Source organism: Ammospiza caudacuta, chromosome 8, assembly GCF_027887145.1.
Source record: "Ammospiza caudacuta isolate bAmmCau1 chromosome 8, bAmmCau1.pri, whole genome shotgun sequence".
Classification (NCBI taxonomy): domain Eukaryota; kingdom Metazoa; phylum Chordata; class Aves; order Passeriformes; family Passerellidae; genus Ammospiza; species Ammospiza caudacuta.
In genome coordinates, this window is record NC_080600.1 from 18,724,301 (window position 1) to 18,747,143 (window position 22,843).

The following is a 22,843-nucleotide window of genomic DNA, read 5'->3' on the forward strand; positions in this document are numbered from 1 at the left end:
GGGGTGCGGGGAAGCCCTCGGAGTGTCCCCCCCCGCCCCCCAAGCTGCCGGCACGTGGGGCCCCGGGCCGGCCCCCGAGCGCGGAACCAGGGGCAGGGGTAGGGGCTGCCCTGGCAGCACCTTCGGTGCCGGGCACATGCCGGGGCCGGCGGCTGCCTGAGCCCTGCCGAGGCCAGGCCGGGGTCCCTCGGCCACCCCGCTGTCCCGGGACCCGTTAGCGAGACAGGAGCCACAGCCACTGGCACCGCAGCCCGGGGAGGGCAGCGCTCCGGTAGCCCCTACACGGCAAGGGCTGTGTCTGGCCACCTCTCATGTCCCTGTGGGCTGGGGTCCCGCCAGGCTGGGGGGGCCTCTGTGAGGTGCTGCTGCCCCCCAGGACTGAAAATGAAAGGATCCTTTTTTTCAGGGAAAAGAACGTCTGGTAGTTGTGAAGTGAGTGCACTGGAAGACCCACCATCGCACTTCACCCCGCACAGGTGAAATAGCTCCGGTTTCTAACGCGGGAGGTGGCACGTTTCGGTCAGATATTCCTTAATGTGTCTTTTCGGTCAGAACTATAATGGCTTTGTACAAGTAACCTCAAATGAATTTTAGAAGTGACAGTGACACTCACCTTAAAGCCTTATATTATACCATCTGATTAAAATACATAGAGTTAGTTCTAACTTAGTTACTCGACAATGTGCGATGCAGGTATACTTTAAGGCCTTTTAGTTTTTGAGGGTTGGGAGACTTAAAAATAAAATTGACAAAATTAGGGCAATGCACTGTTCCCCTGTAGACAGGTGCCCTCCCCTGTGGGCTCACCTGTAGTGGCAGTGTTCCACGCTCAGGCCATACCCACCAGGTACCACTGCTGATGGCTGAACTGGAGAGCTCGTGTTTTGTGTGAAGCTGTCACTTACAAACTGGTGACATTCAGCCTTTTGCATGAGCTGTCTGTAGTACATACAAAAGATCACAGAAGTTTTATTAATTGTAAGGCTAAATTATTTACTGGAAGCAACGCTAAATTTATGTTCTGGGGGTTATTTTGATGTTCAGTATTTTTGTGATGAGTGATTGAATTTGTGTGTAGGACCTGGTCCTACAGAACTGTGTGTACTGTGTTCTCATGGTCTGGTAAATCATCAGGAGGTACAAATTTATTTTAGGACCACACTGAAACTCCAATAGCTTATACCTGCTGAAAGGCTCCTCTGTGAGGAGCTCTGTTGGTTTATTTACTGAATATTCCTATTGAAGCAAGAATGATATTGTATTGTGAGAAAATAAGTTTATTTGTCTTTGTAGTATTAGGACTAAAAATAAGACAAAGGTATTTTGTTTAACCTCATCTGGAAAGGCAGTCTCTGTGTTATTTGAATAAATAAAAGACTTGGACTTATTTTTTTTTCCAAGTACAGATGCAAGGTGTGTTATGGTATGTTTAATCTCTATCTCAGGATATTGCTTTTGGTATTTTGAGATGTTTCTAAAGTACATTTCTGCCGTGTTGCAATGTCATAAAGGGTCCATTTGTTGCTGTATCTGAAGGCTGCTCTTTGCAGCCCTGCTCATCCTGGCAAAACCCAGGCCTGTTTATAACTACCTTGAAATAACCATGCGTGACAACCTCCCTGTGAGGATGTGATAGCAGGACTGGGGCCTGGAGACCTTCTGCTCAAATAGAGAAATCCTTGTGCAAAAAACTTTCCAGATACAGAACCCATCTTGAACCTTAGGTCAGGAATAGTCATGTTTAGGAAATTAGTTTTTGAAATCTGTAGGAACTTACTCTTGACAGTAGTTACAAATTTTCCTGCGTAAGTTCTTTCTTATTTACAAATACTCTGAAGTTTCTAAAATCCATAGAGTCTTAAATGTTTGTTGTTTTTAGGATTTGTGCTATCTTTGTCGGGTTTTCTCTAAGATACTATGATGTACAGATGAGTGAACCAGCTGAAATGAAAATTCCTGTTTAAGTTCATGTGGTGTAGGAAAACAAAAAGAACCTGTTCAGTTTGTGAGCAAAGATTTCTTATTTTCCTCCTCATAGTTATGTTTTCTGCTCTTGATTGTAACCAGTTACAAGTCTGTAAGTTCTCTAGCTGTTGCTATTATTAGGAATAATGCTTAAGTTTAATTCTGTATTTATTGTGTTATATTCTAAAGCATAATCTGTTTTCCCAGTGTTGCCTAAAACATTCTGCTGCTGTTCTGTTAATATATTGGACATCCTTATGCAATGTAAACTGCCTTTTGCCAGAACTGAAGTAATAAGCTTTTTAAAAAGGCAGAATGAGGGCAATATTGCTTCTTTCTTCCCAGGTACATCTTAACATATGAAAAAAAGTAGTCCAAAATACGATTCCAGGTGGTAACTAAAAATATCTCGTAAGATCTTAGCATGTTGAATGCCTTGATCTGTCAGGGTACCTGCATGTGTGTTGCAGTACCTGCACTTCAGAGGCCTTCCTGAGTAAGGACTGTACTCTAGTTAATGAAAGCATTCTGTACAGGAACTCTTGTAGCTGATGTGCGTTGCTTCCCAGTGTCCTCTGTCTCAATTTGAGTGCTTTTACTGACAAAAAGACTCTTGTTTCCACAATTACAGCATTCTTGGTTTGCTAGCTGAGTATAGTAGAGAATGGAGCTGTTAAAAGACTAGAACTAAGCCAAACTTATGGTTAGATCCCAGCATAGGGACAAAAGTTACAACTTTCTGGTGTTGATGTTGATCACAATTAGATGTAGTACAGCTTCTCTTGATAGAACAAAACTTTTCAAATAGAGGTATTACTAGCTATGAAATAGAGAAAATGAATGTTTTATATTCATACTTAGAAGTATACTTCTTACTAACACCAATTGAAAAGTTTTGCTATAAAATAGCTTTTAGTGCCTGTCTTTTTGTCTTGAACTTTGTGGCTTCTGTTCATCTTGGAGTGGATGAAATTCCATGTTTCCAAACATCTTGCTCTCCGTGTGCTTGCTCAGTTTCAGGAAATGGGTCTGACAGTGACAGGCACTTGTTCTTTCTTGGTCAAGAGGAAATGACAAAACTACTATTTATGTTATTTGTGCTTGTGGAGAAGCTGAGATTCTTGTAGATCCATGGTCTACTTCTGGCCCCAAGCTGATGGTTTTGGGAACCTACAGAGATGATTGTACCTTGTCTGTGAGATGTCATGAACACACCAAGCAATTTAACATGAAATTTAGGCTAGTATTAGCAAATGCAAACAACACAGTAAAGACCTCTGTAGTTGTGGATTTTGTTTGGATGCAGTGCGTGAAGCTCTGAGCTCAGTCCTCTTAATTATACATCTTTTAACCACCAGCATATAATTGCCTTGCCGGCAATTTACAATGCATTTGGGGATTCCATTGCCTAAAAGGGTCTTACGTACATCGAATGTCAAGTTCTGAGCATATGTTTAAGAATGTTTCAACCCACATGATTTAAAATACTCTAATATTTTCAGCACAGCATTTGCGCAAAATTACCGATCTGAATTTTGAGGCTCTGGTGCTTTGGGTTTTCTGTTAGTGAGTAAGCCATTGCCTTCCCTGTAGATTACTCACAGTGTCAGGTACCAGATTTCTGTATGACATAATGCTGCTACTTGGGTATGGTTGTAGTAAAGCTCATCCTCCAAAGTTTGCTGCTACACTGTTTTCCAGCCTCTCTGAGGGAGTGTTTAACTCTTTTCGAAGAAAGTGTGTGGAGTGCAGAGCAACAACTGTGTTGTCTTTGGAGCTGATGTGCACTGCAAGGGAGCTGATTATGCCTGCACTGCAAAGCCAGTGCTAAAAGAAGTTGGAAGCTGGATTCTTCCAGAGGGTGATAGTAGGTGTTGGCAGTTGGACAGGTGTGTTCCTGTGTGTATTGAAATCTTCCATGTCTCTTTTTGCAGTCGTTGTGCAAACCACCTTCAGTTATCTTATGGACAACCAGTGGCTGCACTCAGCAGGACAAATAGCTCTGCTCTTAAGTGCTGATGTCTCAGAGTGTGACTTTGCTCTCTGTCCTGCCTGTCCTTGCTATAAAGCCTTGCTGGGGTGCTAAGTTTGTTACTCTTCTTCACACTTCCAGATAGGACTTCAGCCAGAGGGAGGAGATTTTATTCCTGTCGGCTGCTCAAGAATAAAAAATGGGACAAAGGGAGAAGTGAATGTGTTATGAAGTTACAAATATTAGTGATAAACTTATAAGAATGTGAAAAATACCCTGCTGGGTCAGATTACCTTGGATCCAACCTAATGTTCTGTCTAGGGCAGTAGGAATAAGTGATGCTACTTAGGAAGGGCATTAAAGCCCAGACACTTTTTTTGTGCTTTCTTCTCTTACTCCTCCACCACTCATATTTGTTTATATGGTCATGCTAGAGAGTGCATTGCTTATGTCCCCAATTGTCCATGAATTTCTCTGTTGCCTTTTTGAACCTGATGGTGGTGTCTGCTTCCATAGTCTCATGTGACTGCAAGCTCCAGCAGTTCACTGCCTGTGAATAGTAAAAATGAAGAAATACTTCTTTGATATGTTTTGAATCAATCTCTTACTGACTTCATCAGGTACCTCTAGCTGCAATGTTTTGCGATCTGGTATGGCTGCTTTGTATTTACCTTATTCCCTACCATGGTTTTTTATTTCACAAGGGCATGCATTTTTGGATTCCCTTCTGTTCTTTGCCCTGTTGTTTCTTAGTAGCTCAGAATCTTTTATTTAGAATCAGTTGTTTAAGGAAAATCTGGGTTCCTCAAGAAGCAGCTTCTGATTTCTCATTCACGGGTTGTGGCTAAAGTTAGTTTGAGCACATGCAGGCATAATTTTTTTTGTCCTGTTGAACCTTCCTACATCTTCAATGTAGAGTATATATGCAAAACCAAAAACAGCTTCCAGAAAGTTTTGTATTCTGATATTTTTATAGTGAAGTACAGCTGCTTAAGCATTTGCTTTTTCCAGGGGAAGTCCATGTTTCCGTCATCTCTTACTGAATCCTGTGGGACAAAAATAATTTCTCCCCCACCCACTATTTAGCTAAGTGTAGTTTCATTTCTCCTCAGTTAAGTGACATGTGCCTATTCCATGCTTGTGCTACTTTTTACGTAGCAGCAAAAAGCTCTGATAAGAACTCCTGTAAATTGTTAAAAACAAAACACTGCATTAGATGAAATCAGAATGAAGAGATTTAAGTGTCTTCGCTATTTTTATATATATATTTATACACACACACTCTCTCTCTTATATGGTATGCCATGGAAGTAAAAAAAAAGCTTTTCTTAGATTAAGTCCAACTTCAGTTTCTGTTCCTGGCAATGTATCCACATAGTGACATGTCTTTTGGGGAGTCTGTTTAAGAATTTACCAATAAAGATGTAATTGCAAGTTTGAGAAAATTGCTGTGTTGTTTTTTTAATATAACATTGGTTGGCTACCATGTTTGTTGGCTTTCTTGTTCCTTGCACTGTACTTGGAGTAATTGATTACTGTCAGGATTTTTAACATGGCTGTTTTTGCATGAGCTTCTTTCAGTGTATGTATAGACCCAAAAACTCACATTCATGCTCGTTGGTTTCCCTGGGGATTATTGTAAGTATTTTTGTGTGAGTGTTTCAAATGGCATTGCTCTTGTGCCCTGTATCTCTCAGACCAGTGAGAAGTGAAATACTGTGCCTGCCTTGACACAGTCAAGTAAAATGCAAAAATAAGACTTAATTATGAGTTAAATCCAAAAATAAGACTGTGGCCACAAGAATAAATCTAGGATTAGTGGCTGGGAACTGTGGAGCAGCTTCCTTACAGAAGCTTAACGGAGGCACACAAGGTATGCATTTCTCACTGTTTACTTTGGAACCATCCTAAGGAGCTATTTCTTTGGTCTATTGCCTGCTAACCTTCAGAAGAGAAATACAGCTGGGTTGTACAAAAGAGGAGAAAGTTAGGGATCCATCAGAAACTCTGCAAAGCATGATAGTGGTAGTTTAAAAGAAGGTGATAAATAAACCAGAAGAAAATAGAGAGCAACATGTGGTGCACTCCAGCTGCAAGATACACTTGGTCTTTCAAGTTTTATGTCCAGTCCAGTATGCCACCTAATCCAAGCTTTGATAAACTGAGAGAAGCAGACTCTGCAGCAAAAGGCTTTCTGTCAGTGTTGTGTGTGTGGGTCACAAGTAGTTGAGACTCATTTGATTACTTTTGCTGCCATAGTAATAGAGGAGTCCATCTCTCAAGCACATGGGATGCACAGCTCTTGTATGGTCATCATATTCCCATGGGATTTATGTGTTTCCTTCATGTTGTTGCTGAATACTGGAGGATATGTCAGTATCTGCCTGAGCCAAGGTGACTGAAAGGAATGTTTGGTCCTTAACATGCTAAAGAGATTGTTCCCTTTTCCTGTTCTGTCTTTTTGTAGCAGTCAACAGTGAACTTTCTTGTTCTTAAGACTGACATGTTGTAGAAAAGTTGGGAAAGGTGATTGAAATTGGTCCAGGTGACTGTGTGTATGTTGTGGCTCTCTGGTGTAAGCAAAGCATGAGGCTCCTGCCTCTGGGGCTGGCTGCTTCCCTGTGTGCTTGGAAAGGGAAAATGTGTATCAAGAGGAAATACAAAGTTACCATTGTTGTCAAATGATTGTTCAGGTTGCTTGCAGTAGTTACAATCTATAGCACCTGTCTCCATTCATATGCTCGGTAGTGCATGTACAGCTGTTCTAAGAATTTTAAGTGTGTTTTTAAGTCTTTTAATACTCTTCTGTCTTTCTGCATTTACAGCTAGATATATGCTAATGAAGGCCAGATTTATGTTGTTTACTCTGTGGGATAGGATGTTTTGTTTTGCCCTAGTGACTTAAAATTGGTTTTCTAGATCCCCCAGTGCTGTAGTGCTTTGTCATTTTCTCATGGTACTTTTTTTACAGCAGAAAGTGGAGGCTTGTACCTTTACAAGAGCAAAGTGCATCTTTCCCTCAAAGTCTGTGTAGGTTTCCTCCTTGCAATTCTGTTCTTGCCATTTTGGGCCTCAGGAACAAGTAATTTCATTGAGGTGGTAATCTGTACATTTGTCACATGCCTCTAATTTATTACATATTTCCTGAATATCATCTCTATGAATATTCCTTTCCTTGGTGTACAACACATATGAAACTGAACTGAGTGCTCAAAAGAGTTCATTCCAGTGCTTCAGGATGACCTTCCTGAATAAAAGCTACCTTTTGCAGGTTAAGCTTAGTGTATCACAGTAGCTGCAGAATATATGTACTGTTAATTTTTTTGACACTACTTTGGGATGGTTTGGGAGTTTTGTTTGGTTTTTTGAAAAGATTTTTGCCAAAGACCTCCATAATCTTGGGATCTGAAAAAGTACCTTACAATTGCATGGATTTGCACTGTAGGAACCTGCTTTGGGAACTGTAGGAACCACTGTAGCACCCCAGCCTCTTGCTGAATTGGCATTTCAGCCCTTCTGGCATTCATGGGAGTACTGACTGGTATTAATGCCTGCATTTCCCTAAAATAGGTACAGTGAGGTAGGATAAACTTTGAAGAACCATGATGACCTTAGGTAGGACTGCACATGGATGCTTGCAGAAATTATAAGCAGCTACAAAATCTGAAAGACTGGTCATCAGGTGTGGTAAAGCAAGCTTTTCTTGAAAAAAGCGTTGTTGCACTTATGGCAAAGTAATTTTGCAGAGCAAAGACAGTCTGTGGTGGTTTTGTAAATAAAGATACCTTGAAGTAAACGCTCTGCAATCAAATGGGTTAATCATCTTTCAGCTTGATTTATGAAAGCAGGTGATCTAATCTGACACTTAACCTTTTTCAACTTGTAGCTTCTAATCACTTTCTGGTAGATGAGTGAAGTTCTGTTAAAGTGATTTAAGTGTGGTGGCAGTAGAATTTTCTTTCTCCCAGTAATTTCTTTAATGTTTTCCAAGATCTGTGAGTACTGATTGAAAACTGTTGTGCTGTTGTTTTATTGGGTGCTAGCTGAACTATGGGCTTGATGACTACATGTGCCTGTTTACTTACTGTAGTAATATCTGTTTTATTCTGACTGACTGTGACCCTTTTGATGTTTTCCTTAGACAATCTGCTTCATCTTGGTTCATCATCATTCCAAGATAGTGGTGTCCTTGGGGCTCTCTCTTAACACTGACATGGTACAGAAGATTTAAAATCAGGTATTGTTTTGGATCCTTCTTTCTGGCCTGAATGAAACACACAACCTAGAACTGAATGCAGTTTTTCTGCCCTTATGTGATTTGTCTCAATATTTTGGTTCTTTCAGCTGATGTTCACAAGGAATAGAGTCACGTGATGTATGAAGGCAAACACATACACTTCTCTGAGGTTGACAATAAGCCCTTGTGCTCGTATAGCCCCAAACTGTGCAAGCAGAGGCGACTTAACGGCTACGCCTTCTGCATCAGACACGTTCTGGAGGACAAGACTGCCCCCTTCAAGCAATGTGAATATGTGGCCAAGTACAACAGCCAACGCTGCACCAACCCCATCCCCAAGTCTGAGGACCGTAGGTGAGCTGTGCTTTCCTCTCTGCAAAGTGGGAAGCGGCTGGGACGTTTTATTGAAGTTGCTGCCTGGTTTCAGGATGAGGGAGGGACTGGTCTGAGTGAATTGTATTCCAGGATGTTCCTTTGAGAAATTTGTTTTAAGACCAGTAAACTTTATTTTATTTTCTGTGGGAGTCAAGTACTCAGTGAGAGGGCAGTGACTTAATCCCAAGGAAGTTTATGGGAGAGTTCACTGCTTTTCACAAATTCACTATAAACTGTGGATCAAACCTGCTGCACAATATCAGCTGTTATAACTCATTTGCTTTGTCACTCACAGTTCATGTTCTTCAAAAGGCCTGCTTGTTTAGCCAGCAGTGCCAAAAGCACAGTCCCATCTGCTTTTTCAGGACAAGTAGTTGAAAATGCTTATATTCTGGACACAAGGGGCAGTGACATGTAGGGACAAATCCAGAATTACAGTTCAGTATTGGTGATTTGGTACTGATCTGTAGTATTGTTTTACTGGAATAAAATAAATATTAGTTGATAACAGATGAGCCAGCTGGCAAAATGCCACATACTCCTTTTCTTCTTTGCTTCCCTTATTTCTCTCCCCCTCCCTGCCCAAATGAAGATGCCCAGAGTGCCTGGGTATTAAATTCCTAGCAAAATATAGTCCTTGAACTTGTTGAGAGTTGGGAATTAAAAGCAGATTTCCTGAATTGCAGCCCATACTGTAACCACAAGGGCATTCTTCCTTGCTCCTTAAGACTTCCTGAACACCAGTCTCATTGGTGCTGCTCGGGCTGAAGTAGCAGAATTTGTCTAATCTGGTCTGCCATCAATATATGACTTTATTTTTCAGAGCTGTCATTGCAGGTTTTGCCAGCAATGCAGTGTTTAATTAAGGTGTATGTTAACTATCTGAGGCTTGTTCTTGTAGAAATGCTTTTTAAAACCTAAAATATGAATAAAGTGTGCCAAAAAAATCAAGCCACTATTCACTGACCTTTCACATTATTAGCTGCCATTCACTAACCTTTTGCATTATTAGTGGTGTTCCCACTGTGCCCTACATATAACTTCCTTCTCAGCTCACAGCTCCCTCTCTTGTCTGAAACAACAGTTGGACTGTGCTCTAAATTAACTTGCACTTCACCTGCCATTTCAGCTGAGGAGACTGATGAAGTGAGAAAAAAACATGAATGTTTGTCAAAAGCTGTAGGGCAAATGCTCAAATGGCACAAGATGAATAACTGGAAGCTGTAATTTGACAGTCAGTGAGTGTTTCTTTGCTACTGTACAATTGAGGCTCTTTGGAAATAAGCTCACAGAAATGATCATAGAAATTGTTAGCACAAATGGTATGCTGTAATTTCAGATGCAAGAGCTGACTGAAACAGTTCCTGTTTACCAGGGGTCATACTGAAAAACAATAGAAGTAATAGTACTTAATGACGCTTTTTTATGTCTCATATGTTCCCATGGAATTTGTGATTTTTCTTTACACCTTGAATTGAGTTCACACTTTGTTCTTTTTGATTTTTCTCAAGTTAAAGTGAAGTGTGGTCATGACATCTGGTGTATGTTATATTAGAATAATTCAGTTGCATATCGAGTGTCACAGTACTTGAAGAGGACAGCAGGTGTCTGAAAGAGAAAATAAACTTTTAATTTCAAATGAGAGGATGTGGTAGTTGAAAGAATATTTTAGAAGACTGTTTCTTGGGGCACAGTTTAATTTTAACAATAACATTTAATGAATGCTAGTGATAAGACTGTGGCTGTTCTAAACTTCTTTTTGGCAGGCAAACCTGTATCTGTTTCTTAGAAGACTTTTTTCACACTCTGTTCAATATAAAGATGTTTGTAGTGTCTGAGTTCTTCACTCATAGCTTTTCATTTCTGTGTACAGAATTACTGTCAGATGGTCATTTTGTCACAGTTTTAGACATGGAACTGTACAGGATCAGAAGCAGGCTGTATGATGCTCTGACAGCTATCTTCTTTTATACTTTCAGAAATTGTTAAAAAAAAGTATTTCAAGATGATGCATGCATTATATGCCAAAAGCTTCATAGTCTGTCCACAGATAATTAAGAAGAATTATCACTTGACCCTAGACAAATGAGATGCTACTGGCCACAAAGATGGTTAATATGATGCCATATTATTACATTTCTTATTAACCATTAACATTCTACAAATTAAATCTATTAATATATGTGACTTCATTGCCTTATTTGAAGTCTGATTTTTCTATTCACTATATTTTTTAGAGAATATATATATGTGGGATGATACACACATGGGTTTTATATCTCTCTTTTCTCTGAAGACATCTCCTACTTATTTCTTAACCAGATACACACAAAGATAATGAAATGCAACTTGATTTCTAAATATAGGTTTACTACAATATAGTTGACTTAAACACTATTTTGTCTTTAATTCTTCTCACTTAAGAGAATCGTTAAATTCTTTGTTAATATACAAGCTGCTCCCCAGTTTGTATGTGTCTTTTTTTAAGTAAGAGATGGAAATTGATACCAAACTGGGGTGTACTAAGAAGCAGAATGCATTTGTAGGTAGGAAACCTGACTGTCTAAATTCTTGCCTTCCCAGTGGATGCAGGAAACAGTCCAGCTGAATTCTTCAGAGCCCATCATGTTTTGTGTGCTTCATGTTATGATAATTTTAATGGATATTAACCCACCATATTTGTGGACTTAATTTGACATTACCTGCACAGAATAAGTGCCTTTGGTGCTGATTGAGGAAGGGGAAAACCCCCTGAATTAGATACTTATTGTGATACTGTCAGCTGAGCATAACTCACAGACAACTCATGCTCAGTGACAAACTGAGCCTCTAAGGCAGGCTTGTTGGAATTGGCTCTTGTAGGGCCAGCTTGACCCTAATGGGTTTTGTGCTCAGAGCTATGTGAAAAGCACTGTGCTACTTGCAGGTTCAGTTCCTGTCTCCCCAGTAACCTGACTTCCATGGGCTTGAACTGCTAATGCAGACTCTGCAGCACCGCATGAAGTCAGAGCCACTTTAGCTCAGGGCTGACTGAAAAGCCATCCTGGAATGTGCGGGATGAGGAAATGTGGGTCCATGCCCCCCTGGCTGTGTGCAGGGCTAGCAAGAGCATGACACGGTCAAGGCTGAAGTGGTGCTAGTGAGAGCTGTGCCTAGCCAAAACTGCTTGCGTGCAGTCTGCTTTACCCAGACAAGACTGAACTGCTCTTCCTGCTTTCTTCTTGCTCCTGTTAGTCCAAGGTGGAACAGCCTTGGTTATACTGGAAGACAGGGAGTTGGCAGAGCCTAAAGCACAGAGCCAAGTCAGTGTGTACTGGAATCTGAATGTTGTAGCCTGGCATCTGTGGGTTTGTGTCCAGCGGAGCCAGTTGGCTCTCAGTGAGGCAGTATGGTCAGCTGTAAGAGCCAAAGCTTTATTCTCTGCCATATAAAAATGATTCTGTTAGAGTTAAATGAACAAGACAAACCCTTACTAGCCCTAAAACTCAGAGAATTTTAGCAAGCTTATTACCTTTACACAGACTTATTCACCTTTTCTATTTATTTTCTTACTGTTTTTGCAATGAAAACGGTCTATGCAGTTCTACCTCCTCATATCAGCACAAGCACAAGATGACAGTAATTTAAGTTCTGGACAATATAAGGGAAGCATTTGTGTTAAGCAGAACACTCGTTTTATTGGCATAAGAGGGAAAAAAATTCCCTTGTGTTTGTTTAGTCTGTTTATTGGTTTTTTTTCTTCCGCCATACTAAAAGTGCTGTGGTAACTGTTCAAACGACATATTTAAAAAGGGCTTAATTTTAAATATGGAAACAGTGCTTGTTGACTTTAAGGGAAGCTTTATTGAGCCCTCTATTATATAATTTTATTTTTAGAAGTGCATCTCTCAGTATGAATTTACAGTATTCCAGTGTGTTCTAATAAGGACTGCACAAGTTGTTGGCTTTTAGCTTGCCTCATCTAGATTTATTTTTTACTTACAACATAATGTAATGAAGAAATTATTTAGGCAATAATAAGTAGCAGTGCTTTTCAGTGTCTTCTGGTTTGTGAAACTTTAGGAGTGTGGGTCTTGAAAGAAGCTGTACATATATGGAGACCATTAAACAGCATATATGAATTCGCTTTCTCTTTTTTCCCTTTTAAGGACCCTTTAGAGCTGTTCACTCATTGTTTCTTTAGAAATGGGTCGACAAGTTGAAAGTGGTTAAACTGAAGTGCTAAACCTTTTTGGGGGGTTGTTTTGGGCTTTTCTGCCATTTTTTTGCTCCATGAAGACCGGAATAATGTAATTTTAACCTATTTTTCCAAAAAAAACTTACTGTTCTCAGATTCATACTGATCTGATTTTAAAGAATAGCTTCATGGTGTTCTATTCAATATCTTGTCTATAATTACCTTGATGCAGACATCACTCTTTCCTTGTATCTTTGGTCATCTATAAGCTGTAAATTATAGATGGGATTCTGCAAGGGCAAATTTTCATTGTTAATGGGTTCTACAGAGGCAGGAGTGTCTGCTTGTGGTGTACAGGGAAAGGATCACATCATGGTTCCTAAATTTCTGTCACATACTGATTCCAATCAAACAAAAGTTAATTGTTTACTTTTTAGTATTTCATCTGTGGCATAAATTGTAATTATTTTTACTTTTGTGACAGATATCAAAGACCTTCTCGCTTTCTTTTTTTTTAATAGCATGACTTTGAAAGTTTTTCATATTAGAAGAACTTAAAATCCGTGCTTTTGGATTGTATATATACATATTTCTGGCATTGTGTGAATGTTTTCTAGCAGCAAAGAGTTTGTTTTAAGATAGATTTTTGTTGAAGAATATTCAGCTAATCATCTGGCTTTCAAATTCATCATGTTAAACTACTAAAACAGAATTTAAGTATTTATGCTATTTGTTCAGTAAGTGGAAATAGTGGTCTTTCATAGCAGCTAGATAGGTACTGAGATTGCCCTTATAAGAAACTGCTCCCTACTACAGTGGAATTCATAATAATAGTAATGTGTGCATTGATGAAAATCTGTGTGCATTGATGAAAGTTAACTACTTCCACTGAAAGAATGAGCAAATGAAAGGAAGTACTTTTCAATGTACTTAGGAGCTTTTGAACAGATCAGTTAATGGCTTGCATTCTTGCTAATTTTTGTATCAGACTGTCCATTTGTTTTGTTCACTTTGGATTTTGACTGTTTACCCTGTTAGAGAGTTAGGATTTTGAATGACTGTATGTGATTTTCCTATGAATAACGAATGAAGAATATTATACCTTAAGATTAGGAATAGTTGCTTGTGTAAGTTGTTTTCCTGCTGGTTTGGGAGCACCACAGTTATCTGTTGTATTAGAAGTTGTGTACAATTCTTATAAAACTTCTTCTGTTTATATTTGCTTGAAATGTGTCTGTGAGTTTTTCCTAAGTCATGTCTTGCCTTCAGATTTTACTTAGGGAAGTTTAGTTAATAACTGACTGCTCTTAACTTTTCAAAGGTACTGCAACAGCCACCTGCAGGTACTTGGCTTTATACCGAAAAAGGAGAGGAAGAAAAAGAATGATCCCATAGAGGAGGTAAAGGTCAGGCATCAGATGGATGCTATGGCCTTCGGTCTGACAGTGCCCACCCTGGCCTTGAAGGTGCCCAATGGACTGGATGGGATGTCCCTCTCCCCTCCAGGGGCAAGGCTTCCTCTCCACTACCTGGAGGCAGAATTAGAAGACCCCTTTGCTTTCAATGAGGAGGATGATGACCTAAAGAAAGGGGCAACAGTGAAGAAAAAGTTGCAGAGCAAGTTGGCTCACAACCGGCAGCGCCAGAGAGAGACAGAGATTTTAAAAGTTCGCCAAGAGCACTTTAGCCCCATTCCTGCACCTTTGCAGCAGCAGCCTCTGCAGCAGCAGCAGCAGCACTCCCATCTGCCACCTTCATCAGCTTCGTTAAAGCCGACAGGGCTACCGCAGGGCATAGTCTGCAAGTCACCTCAACCTCTGAACACCAGCCTACCAATGCAGGGAGTGGCACCCACCACACACACTATAGCACAAGCGCGGCAGTTGTCCAACAAGAGACCTCTGCCTCTCCTGCCACCCGCCAGGGCTCCTGGCACCGACCCGCCACGGACTGACCGGGTCCTCATGAAAGCCACAGCCTTCCCTCCGCACTCGTCCTGCATGAGCCGGCTCCAGAGACTGGTGAAACTGTGCACTCGAAAACAGCAGCTGGACACTGATCTGTTTCCTCACTTAGGTGAGTAGGTCGCAGATGCACTGCAGCCATGTGTTTTAACCTGGAACCAAAAGACTGAATGGGAGTGTCTTCCTGGCCCTGTCCTGAATTCCTATGCGGTCCTTACAAAATAACCCTGAGCTAGGTAATCTCTTGGCATTTTGTTTAGCTCTATTGTCTATGAAGGGAATGCCTGGACCCATCCCAAATGGTTTATGGCATTTTGGTTGTTTATTCTTCTTAACATTCTGTTAACCATTTAAGAAACCAAACTGAGGTGTAGAAAACATTGTTTGGGTTATAGAGACCTCACGGAGAAGGTTTGCAACTTGAGTAGTAAATGTGACACTAGCAGTACCTACATGAGTGGACAATGTTAGATTGAAACATTAGGTGTGTGATAAGTGCACGTGACATAATGAATATAAGTGAAAGTTTGGCAATTTGACCCATCAATCTCTGCATATTTGAAATTCCAGTTGACTTAATTGGAAAATTGGAACACATGAGAATTTTTCTTGACTGGGCCCTATTTATGTCTATGGATGAACAGAAGGAAAAGACCACTTCAGGAGAGCAGCATTGTTACAGAAGATAGTTGGAAGGGTGAAGTCTTGTCTCCATACTGTGCAGAAATATTCTTCCCCTTACATATAATGATCAATAGCTGCTTATGAAAATATGAGCAAATATAGCCAAATTGGTGTTATGATAATAGTGCTCTGTAAGCTTTGAAAAGGCAACTGACCTTATGGCTGATTTGTCTTGTTGTGAATATAGACCTAGGCACAGCTATCTGTCCTTTTTATCTTCCTCACCCTCCCAAGTCACTTTTCTGCTTAGTTTTACATTGTACATTTCTAATAAATAAAATACTGTCAGGGAAAAGGAAATGTGACTCTGTGTGATATAAGTAGGAACACCATTTATGATGTTTAAAACAAAAAAAGACTTCAGATAAACCTGGACATTTCCTATATAATGTCTTATTTAATTGCAAACATCTGTAATTTTTGCAATTTCAATTAACTTTTTCTTAATTTGCTGTGAAGATCTGCCCTTTGGCACTCATGGGATCTTTGACTATTTGTTCAGGAGATAATTAGCATCCAGTATCATGTCTCCAAAGGAAATTGTTCTTCAGAAAACAGCTTTGATGGTCCTGTATATAGTGCAGGTCTTTAGAGGAATGGCAGCTCTAGAGGCATTTCTGAGTGTCACAGTCCTCAGTAGCTTAGAAAGTGACCTGTGTTTTGAAAGACTGTAGAAAGATCCCTTTCTGTGCTTAATGTTCAACATTCTCAGCTGATGAAGAGAATAGGTGCTCCTTAAAAAGAGGCATAGTAAAACTAAAAAACAGTTAGACCTATACATGTACAGTTAGGCAGGTGCATAACTATGTGGATGCATTTAGAACAGTTTATATTTGGCAAAGTAAAAGAATTTATGTATTAATTACGTGAAAGTGGAAAAATTATTTGTTATTTATTCATTATAAGCCTTAATATTAAAGACTAAGTATGCCAGATCAGAAAATGTCAGGATTTCTTTTCTGTATTTGAGCAGCACTAGAGAATCTTTCAAAAGATTAAGCCAGTTTTATGTGTACCAACATCAGAGCCATGTAATTGGATATTAATGTAACTGCAGTCTTCAGTGTCAGTACAGTTGAAGCTGTATTAGATTTTATTCCTTCCTTTTTCCAGGAGAAGCTAAACAACTCAGTTTCTGATTTTGTTTTTAAACTTAGGGATTTAAACAATTTGTTATGTCGTTGTCAGTTGTGGAAATCTTTATGAAATGATTAAATTGTTTTTTCATTCCTTTATGGAAGAGACAACAGGAAAAAGAAACATTTAAGTTGAAACTATAATTCTGGTATTTTATCAAATGTCTTAAGGTATCTTAATTTAGTTCAATTATATGTCTTAAAAAATAAAAATAAAAAATAATTTTTTAGGATGCTGAAGTTCTTGAAAATTTGGGTTTCTGATATCTTTGGTTTATGTTAAAGTGCTGGTTCTATATGATGAAGAGTTACCTGATGATTGTGTTCCAAGCTTATGTGTGTGTGTCTCTAACTCTGAAGGGCTTGACCAAGTACTGATGATGCATATCCCAAATTCAAGGCATCTGACTTCAGAATCCTCTCAGATATAGTTGTTTAGTTTAGTTTTAGCAAAAATGAAATGCTCCTTAACTCTGTCAATTTTCAAGGAGCACACAAGAAAATGAAAAAGTAAAAAATGCTAGCTTGTAAATGCAGGAATGAGATTTTATCCCACCTGCTGCAAGAAAGTGGCAAGAATTTCACTGGATGTTGGAGAGATAATAGGAAAAACCCCAAAAGATGAAGCTCCAGATAAAACATTCCACCTGAGAACTTACTGGCTGCTTTCTAGCCAAACTGAGGCTGCTGGAGCATGCTGTAAGTTGATATTAGTGCATCATCATTAAGTGAAAACATGCTGCTTGGTGAAAGTGCTGGAGTGTTTGTATCTCTCCCTTTAGCTCTTTCTTCCCACTAATATGTGCATTTGGCAGGCAATTACAGAGACTGAGCAGAGGAACACCCTGGGTAGCTGTGTATCTATCTCTGTCCCTGCTGCTGTGTCTTACAGTTTTCATATTCTTCCATGTTTTGGCACAGAAAAGGGGTCAGAATATAAACAGAAATGAAATTGGCCTATTTAGATCATATAGTATTAAAATTTACCGAGTAGTCAGTTCTTCGTGACAGAGACTTCTCTCTTACCTTGTATTTGACTATGAAAACTAGTATTTCTCTGTGGGTAAGATAGTTGGTGATTTTTCTTGCACTGTTTATGGGTAAAGAAGCCAATAAGGATTTTAAAAGGAAAACTCAGTTATGATAAAAATCAGTGCATGCTATTTGCACACTGTAATGGAGCTGTTACTGTAGCTTTTCCTGCATAATTGAGAATACTGCATAATTTAATCAAACTTAATTATGCTTGCAAGTATTCTATGCATTCATCTTTTGTGCCAAAGATTGCTCAGGGGCTTATATGAGGTGGATGCCTTTTTCATGCAGTTTCCATGTTTTCAATTCCCTTAGGGCTGGATTGGTCTGAAGACAGTGGAGAAGAGTTGGAGGATTCAGAGCAAACCTCCCCTTACCAGGTTGCGTGGTCTATCCGAGAAAGCCTCGGCTATGAGAGACCTGAGTGAGTATGATTCTTTAGTATTCATGCTGGCCTTGATGGAATAAATCATGTAAATGTGAGCTTCACTTCAAGTGGAGTCAGTGGAACCTAAGCACTTGTTCAAGTGTTTTGCTGAAACAAAGGATTGTTTGAGCTCATTTGTTTGTAAGAGTTATGGAACAGCTTGTCGCCTTCTGTCCCAGTTTCCAGCTAACTTAGAGACCTTTGTGCAGTCTGCTATCAGAAGGATGCATCAGGAAAGGATTTAAGCTTGTTTGCCTGAATTTAATTGAGTTTAGTAGGATTTATTCATGAACTTGTGTGCTTTGATGATTGGAGGTGCTGAATTAGAATCAAATGGGGTTGCTATTGGTTTCTTGTCTTTCCTACTGGTTGTTAATAACTTTGTCAGTAAACTTGCTACATTTTACTCATTAATTCTTGTAATAATTATGCAGGCTATTGTTTTAATGGGGATTTTAAAAGGCCACGGTATTTCTTTTCATAATTAAGTTTTGAATAAACCTCTGTCAGTACTTGTGAGCATTGGAAGGAAGCATGGGACTTGTGAGCATGGGATCAAAAGGATAAACAGAGCAGGAATTAACTGCTGGTGCAGAAAGGCTTATGATGTTCTCTATATACTGCTGAGTCACAAATCTAAACTTACAGCAGGATATGATAATATAGGTCTACTAATGTAAATTTGAAGGTAGACAGTTAAAACAAAGCATACCAGGTGTAATATTGTAATACTGTTGTATGTCATTAACAAAGAAATTGGGGTCTCACTAGAATTTGATTATAGTTTCTGTAACATGACTCTCATTCAATGTGCAACTGGACTTTTTGGTTCTACAACTTTCCCTTATTTTTTTAGGTTTTAGCTATCACACTTAGAATAATGATGTTAATGAAACCTTATTTTGTTGTTACATTCTGAAAATTCTGAAACTTACTAGAATTTCCTGCCATCTCTGAAGATTATCCTCAAGGTGAACCACAAAGCTGTATCTCTCTCATCAGGACACACACCAGGATGCTAAATATTAAGAACCTTCAGTGAATCAAAGCTATTAAGCAGAGTGTAGACTTCACTTTTTTAAAATGAGTCTTTTTTTATTATAAATGACCGCCATTTTTTAGGGCATCAGCATTTTTAGAGTGACCTTTCACAAACATTACTTCTAACTTAAAAGGCAACTTCTAAATAAAATGTTCTGGGGAATCGTGGACAGACTTTCAGACTTCTAAATCATACATAATTTTTCACAGCAGATATATCTATTAAATAACTTCCCTTACACTCTTCTCTCTTTGACATTTGATTTGATTCTTCCATAGATCCCTAATTTTTTGTGAACTTATAAAGGTCATCTCTGTGTGTTTTGTCTTCTATTTGTCTTAACTTCCTTTGGATTCTTCCTACTCTTTTCACATACTGAGAGAAAATAATACCTTGTCTTGACATTTTCTTTTCCATTCTAGCATTCTGTGCACCTCAGTTAAATGCTGTCTTAACTATCCACGATGGATAAATTTTTGAACGCAGCTGGGTGCTTTTGTACTTCCATCAGCCTGCTCAGTGTTAGCTCTTCAACAACCTTACTAATTTTGACCATGGATAAACAGTCACTTGATGTCAACCTTCTAAAACTTGACTTCCTATTCTGCAAACTTCTGTAGTGGTTTTTATTACCTGAAATGTTTCACTTTGACACTTTTGCAGTATGGTCTGCCTGCTGCTGAAGATGAATTAGTTCAGGCTGTTTCTGGGGAGATCTGATTTGTCAAAATGACTCTGTTTTGCTGATCTGGTGTTACAGACTGGTGCCTCCTAAAGTCAGCCAGTGACTTGTTACAGCTCTGAATTCTGGGGACTTACTTTACCAGAAAACTAATGGAGATTATTACCCAAAACTTTTTGTTTTTGAAATCTAAACTAAAAACCTAAACTTAAGGGATTTACTTGCTGGTTTTCATAGTAAAATTAAAGCTCTTTTTTCTGTTTGTTTGTGTCTGAGCTTATGGTCCCCACCAGCTGACTGCATTCTGTCTTTTTCCTTTTGACTGGATGGAAGACAGTGAGAGGAATGCTTTTCAGAGTAGACTATTGAAAGAAAGTGAACAGTTAATTTCTGCTTCACTGTGCAGCTGCTTCTCGGCATTTCTGCTTGTGTGATTGTGGGAGAAACCTCTGTTGAACTTCTTGTATGATACTCTAGCTGCTCTTAAACTCCCAAAAATTCACCAGATTTGTTTTAAATTAATGTCTTAACAGTGTCCTGGTTTTGGCTGGAATACTGTTCATTTTCTCCTTAGCAGCTGGCACAGTGCTGTGTTTTGGGTTGGGTAGGAGAAGAGCATTGATAATGCTCTGATGGTTTGGCTGTGCTAAGTAGAGCTAGCCCTAAGTCAAGAACACTTCAGTTCCCTGTGCTCTGCCAGAGAGGGGGTGCAGCAGAAGCCATGAGGGAGCACAGCTGGGACAGCTGACCCCAGCTGGCCAAGGGGATACTCCACAGCCTGGAACATCATGGCCAGGACATGAACTGGGGGGAGCCGATCGCTGCTTGAGGTAGGCGCGAGTATCAGTCAGTGGGTTGGTGAGCTACTCTGTAGGGCATCACTTGTTTTTCTTGGGGTTTATTTTTCTTTTTTATTATCCACTACAATAAATAGTAGTAGTATATTTTACTTTGTTTTCATTAGTAAGCTATTATTAGCTCAACCCACAAGGTGTTTTTTTCCTGATTCCCCTCCCCATCCCACTGGTGGGAGCAGGGAGAGGGAGCATGCAGGGAGAGGGAGCATGCAGCACTGTGGTACTTAGTTCCTGGATGAGGTTAAACCATGACAACAATAGTACATTTTTTGGTTCACTTGCCTTCTGGCCTTTTAATCTGTAAAATTCATACTGTTGCAATCATCTGTGGAAACGCAGGCCAAATGTTTGCTTTTATTATTCTGTGCTTTAATTTTGAAAAATTGTCTTCCTGTGGTCCCAGGAGTTCAGGACACAGTGCTTCGAGGCAGGCACAAATGTTTGAGTTCCAATAGCACAGGAGCTGGCAGTGGGCACGGTGCAGGCTGGCCGCTGGCAGAGAAGGTTGCTGGGGTGGGAGGAATCCCTTGTGGGAGCAGCAATTTGGAGAGCAAGCAGGGGCTGTTCCATGCTGCAGATTACTGAAGCTTCCCCCTAGATTATTTGATTACTGAGTCTGGTATCTTAGAAAGTGCTGGAAAACAAATAACTTTGTTATAAAGTATTTTTTCACTTCATTCTCTGAAATATAGATAAAGCAAACGTTTCAAGTAGCAAATTTGAAAAGGAGTGTGAGTCCCTCCTCATACCACCTCCCTCAAAGGATTAAATACCAACACTGTGTTGTCAAAAGTTGGATTTAATAACTCCCAATAAATAGAATAACTAAAAGAAAGAAGGGAAGATTCTTCAAAACGCTCTGTAAGGAGGGATTTGAAGTGTAGCTGCTGGGTTGTCTCAGAGTAGAGAGCATGTTCTCCTCATTCCCTGGTGGTGCCTGGCTGCTCACCCTTTTGCTCTTCTTTCTGCTGCTTTGTGCTGTCTTTGTTTTCTTCAGGAACACTCAGCAATAATCCCCCTGATGTTTCCACATGACAGTCTGAAAGGGAAGGGTTGGGAGAAAGCATTTTGGATTATCAAATGGCTTGTGTGCACTTTCAGAATTCTTTGTAAAAATGAAATGCCACACGTTAAGTTGAACTTCAGAAGTTTTATATGCAGCTTAGGAGAATAAACTAAATAGAATTTGGCAAACTTATTTATGAAAGAACAACAATAAAAGTATCTTTCATTTTCATGCCTACTGAAGAAAAAAGGTTTTATTTTGATATTTTTAGGTTTCTTTGAACATATAAATGTTTTGGCTAATCTTACTGGCCTGGGAACAAAGTTCTGAACAGGCTTTTAGAAACTGGCTTTTCGAATTGTGGCTCAAAATAAGCCCTTGCCCACTGCAGGCGTGATTTCTTTCTATACCTTTGATATATGTATTCATCTGTTTTTTAAAAAGATCTCATAAACTGAAGGTCAAAAATATTTTAGCCTACAATGTCATTTTTTCTGGCTCTTTCAATGTGAGAGAAGTAAAAAGTCTCAAATATAGAGAAATGTGCATTAAAAAACACTCTTTCCACATGAAAGAAGCTTCTTTCCCCTAAGGAATACTTCTGGTTTTTTTAAAGTTAATTTTTAACCATATTTAAAATTAAATCAGTAACTTTGTTTAAAAGTTTTGGCCCAGAGCAGTAATGAAATATCTAAGATATTAAACCTACCAATATATATATATGCTATCTATGTTTTCCTCTTTTAGTAATACATTGGAAAAAGAAAATCTATATTAAATAGCCCACAGTCAATTTTTTCTAAACAGGTAGTTTTCCCCAGGAAGCATTCTTTCCTAAGAGATCTTAAAAGTGTATTTTCTTTTAATTTTCAATGTAAAAATATTCTAAACATTGCATATGTTAAATATTTTTAACATAGATTGTATTTGCCACTAAGCATGTAGTTGCAGAAGTTAATTACTTGTAATTTATGCTTCTAGAAAATAAACTGTAAATTGTTTTAACAGACAAAATACATAGTATGGTTGAATTTACATGAAACTTCACAAAAACATGCATTTGTGTCAAAGGCAGTGTTTGCTGCTGCAGAGTTTTTGTGGAAAGCCTTAGTGGAGATGGCTGCAGTCTCTTCCATTTGGCCTGTGTGTAAAAAGAGTCAGACTTTGCAGCAAAGAAAGTAGGTCTTCACCATACTGCCTTTCAGGGACAGATCTGCTGTCTGCATTTCTGGATCTTACTTTATTTAGTATTCTGGTATTTCACATCTCTTGTGTCTCAGTGGT

General features: G+C 39.2%; 1 protein-coding gene across 1 annotated transcript in view; it reads left to right on the plus strand.

Annotated features, from left to right (window-relative positions):
* Positions 1-445: 445 nt before the first annotated feature.
* Positions 446-22,843, plus strand: part of INO80D (INO80 complex subunit D) — a 43,966-nt gene continuing 21,568 nt past the window's right edge. The window contains exons 1-5 of the mRNA XM_058809652.1: positions 446-476; positions 8,079-8,174; positions 8,282-8,528; positions 14,048-14,802; positions 17,861-17,969. Coding sequence (XP_058665635.1) covers positions 8,311-8,528; positions 14,048-14,802; positions 17,861-17,969 — 1,082 coding nt within the window. The 5' untranslated portion in view covers positions 446-476; positions 8,079-8,174; positions 8,282-8,310. The remainder of the gene's footprint in view (positions 477-8,078; positions 8,175-8,281; positions 8,529-14,047; positions 14,803-17,860; positions 17,970-22,843) is intronic.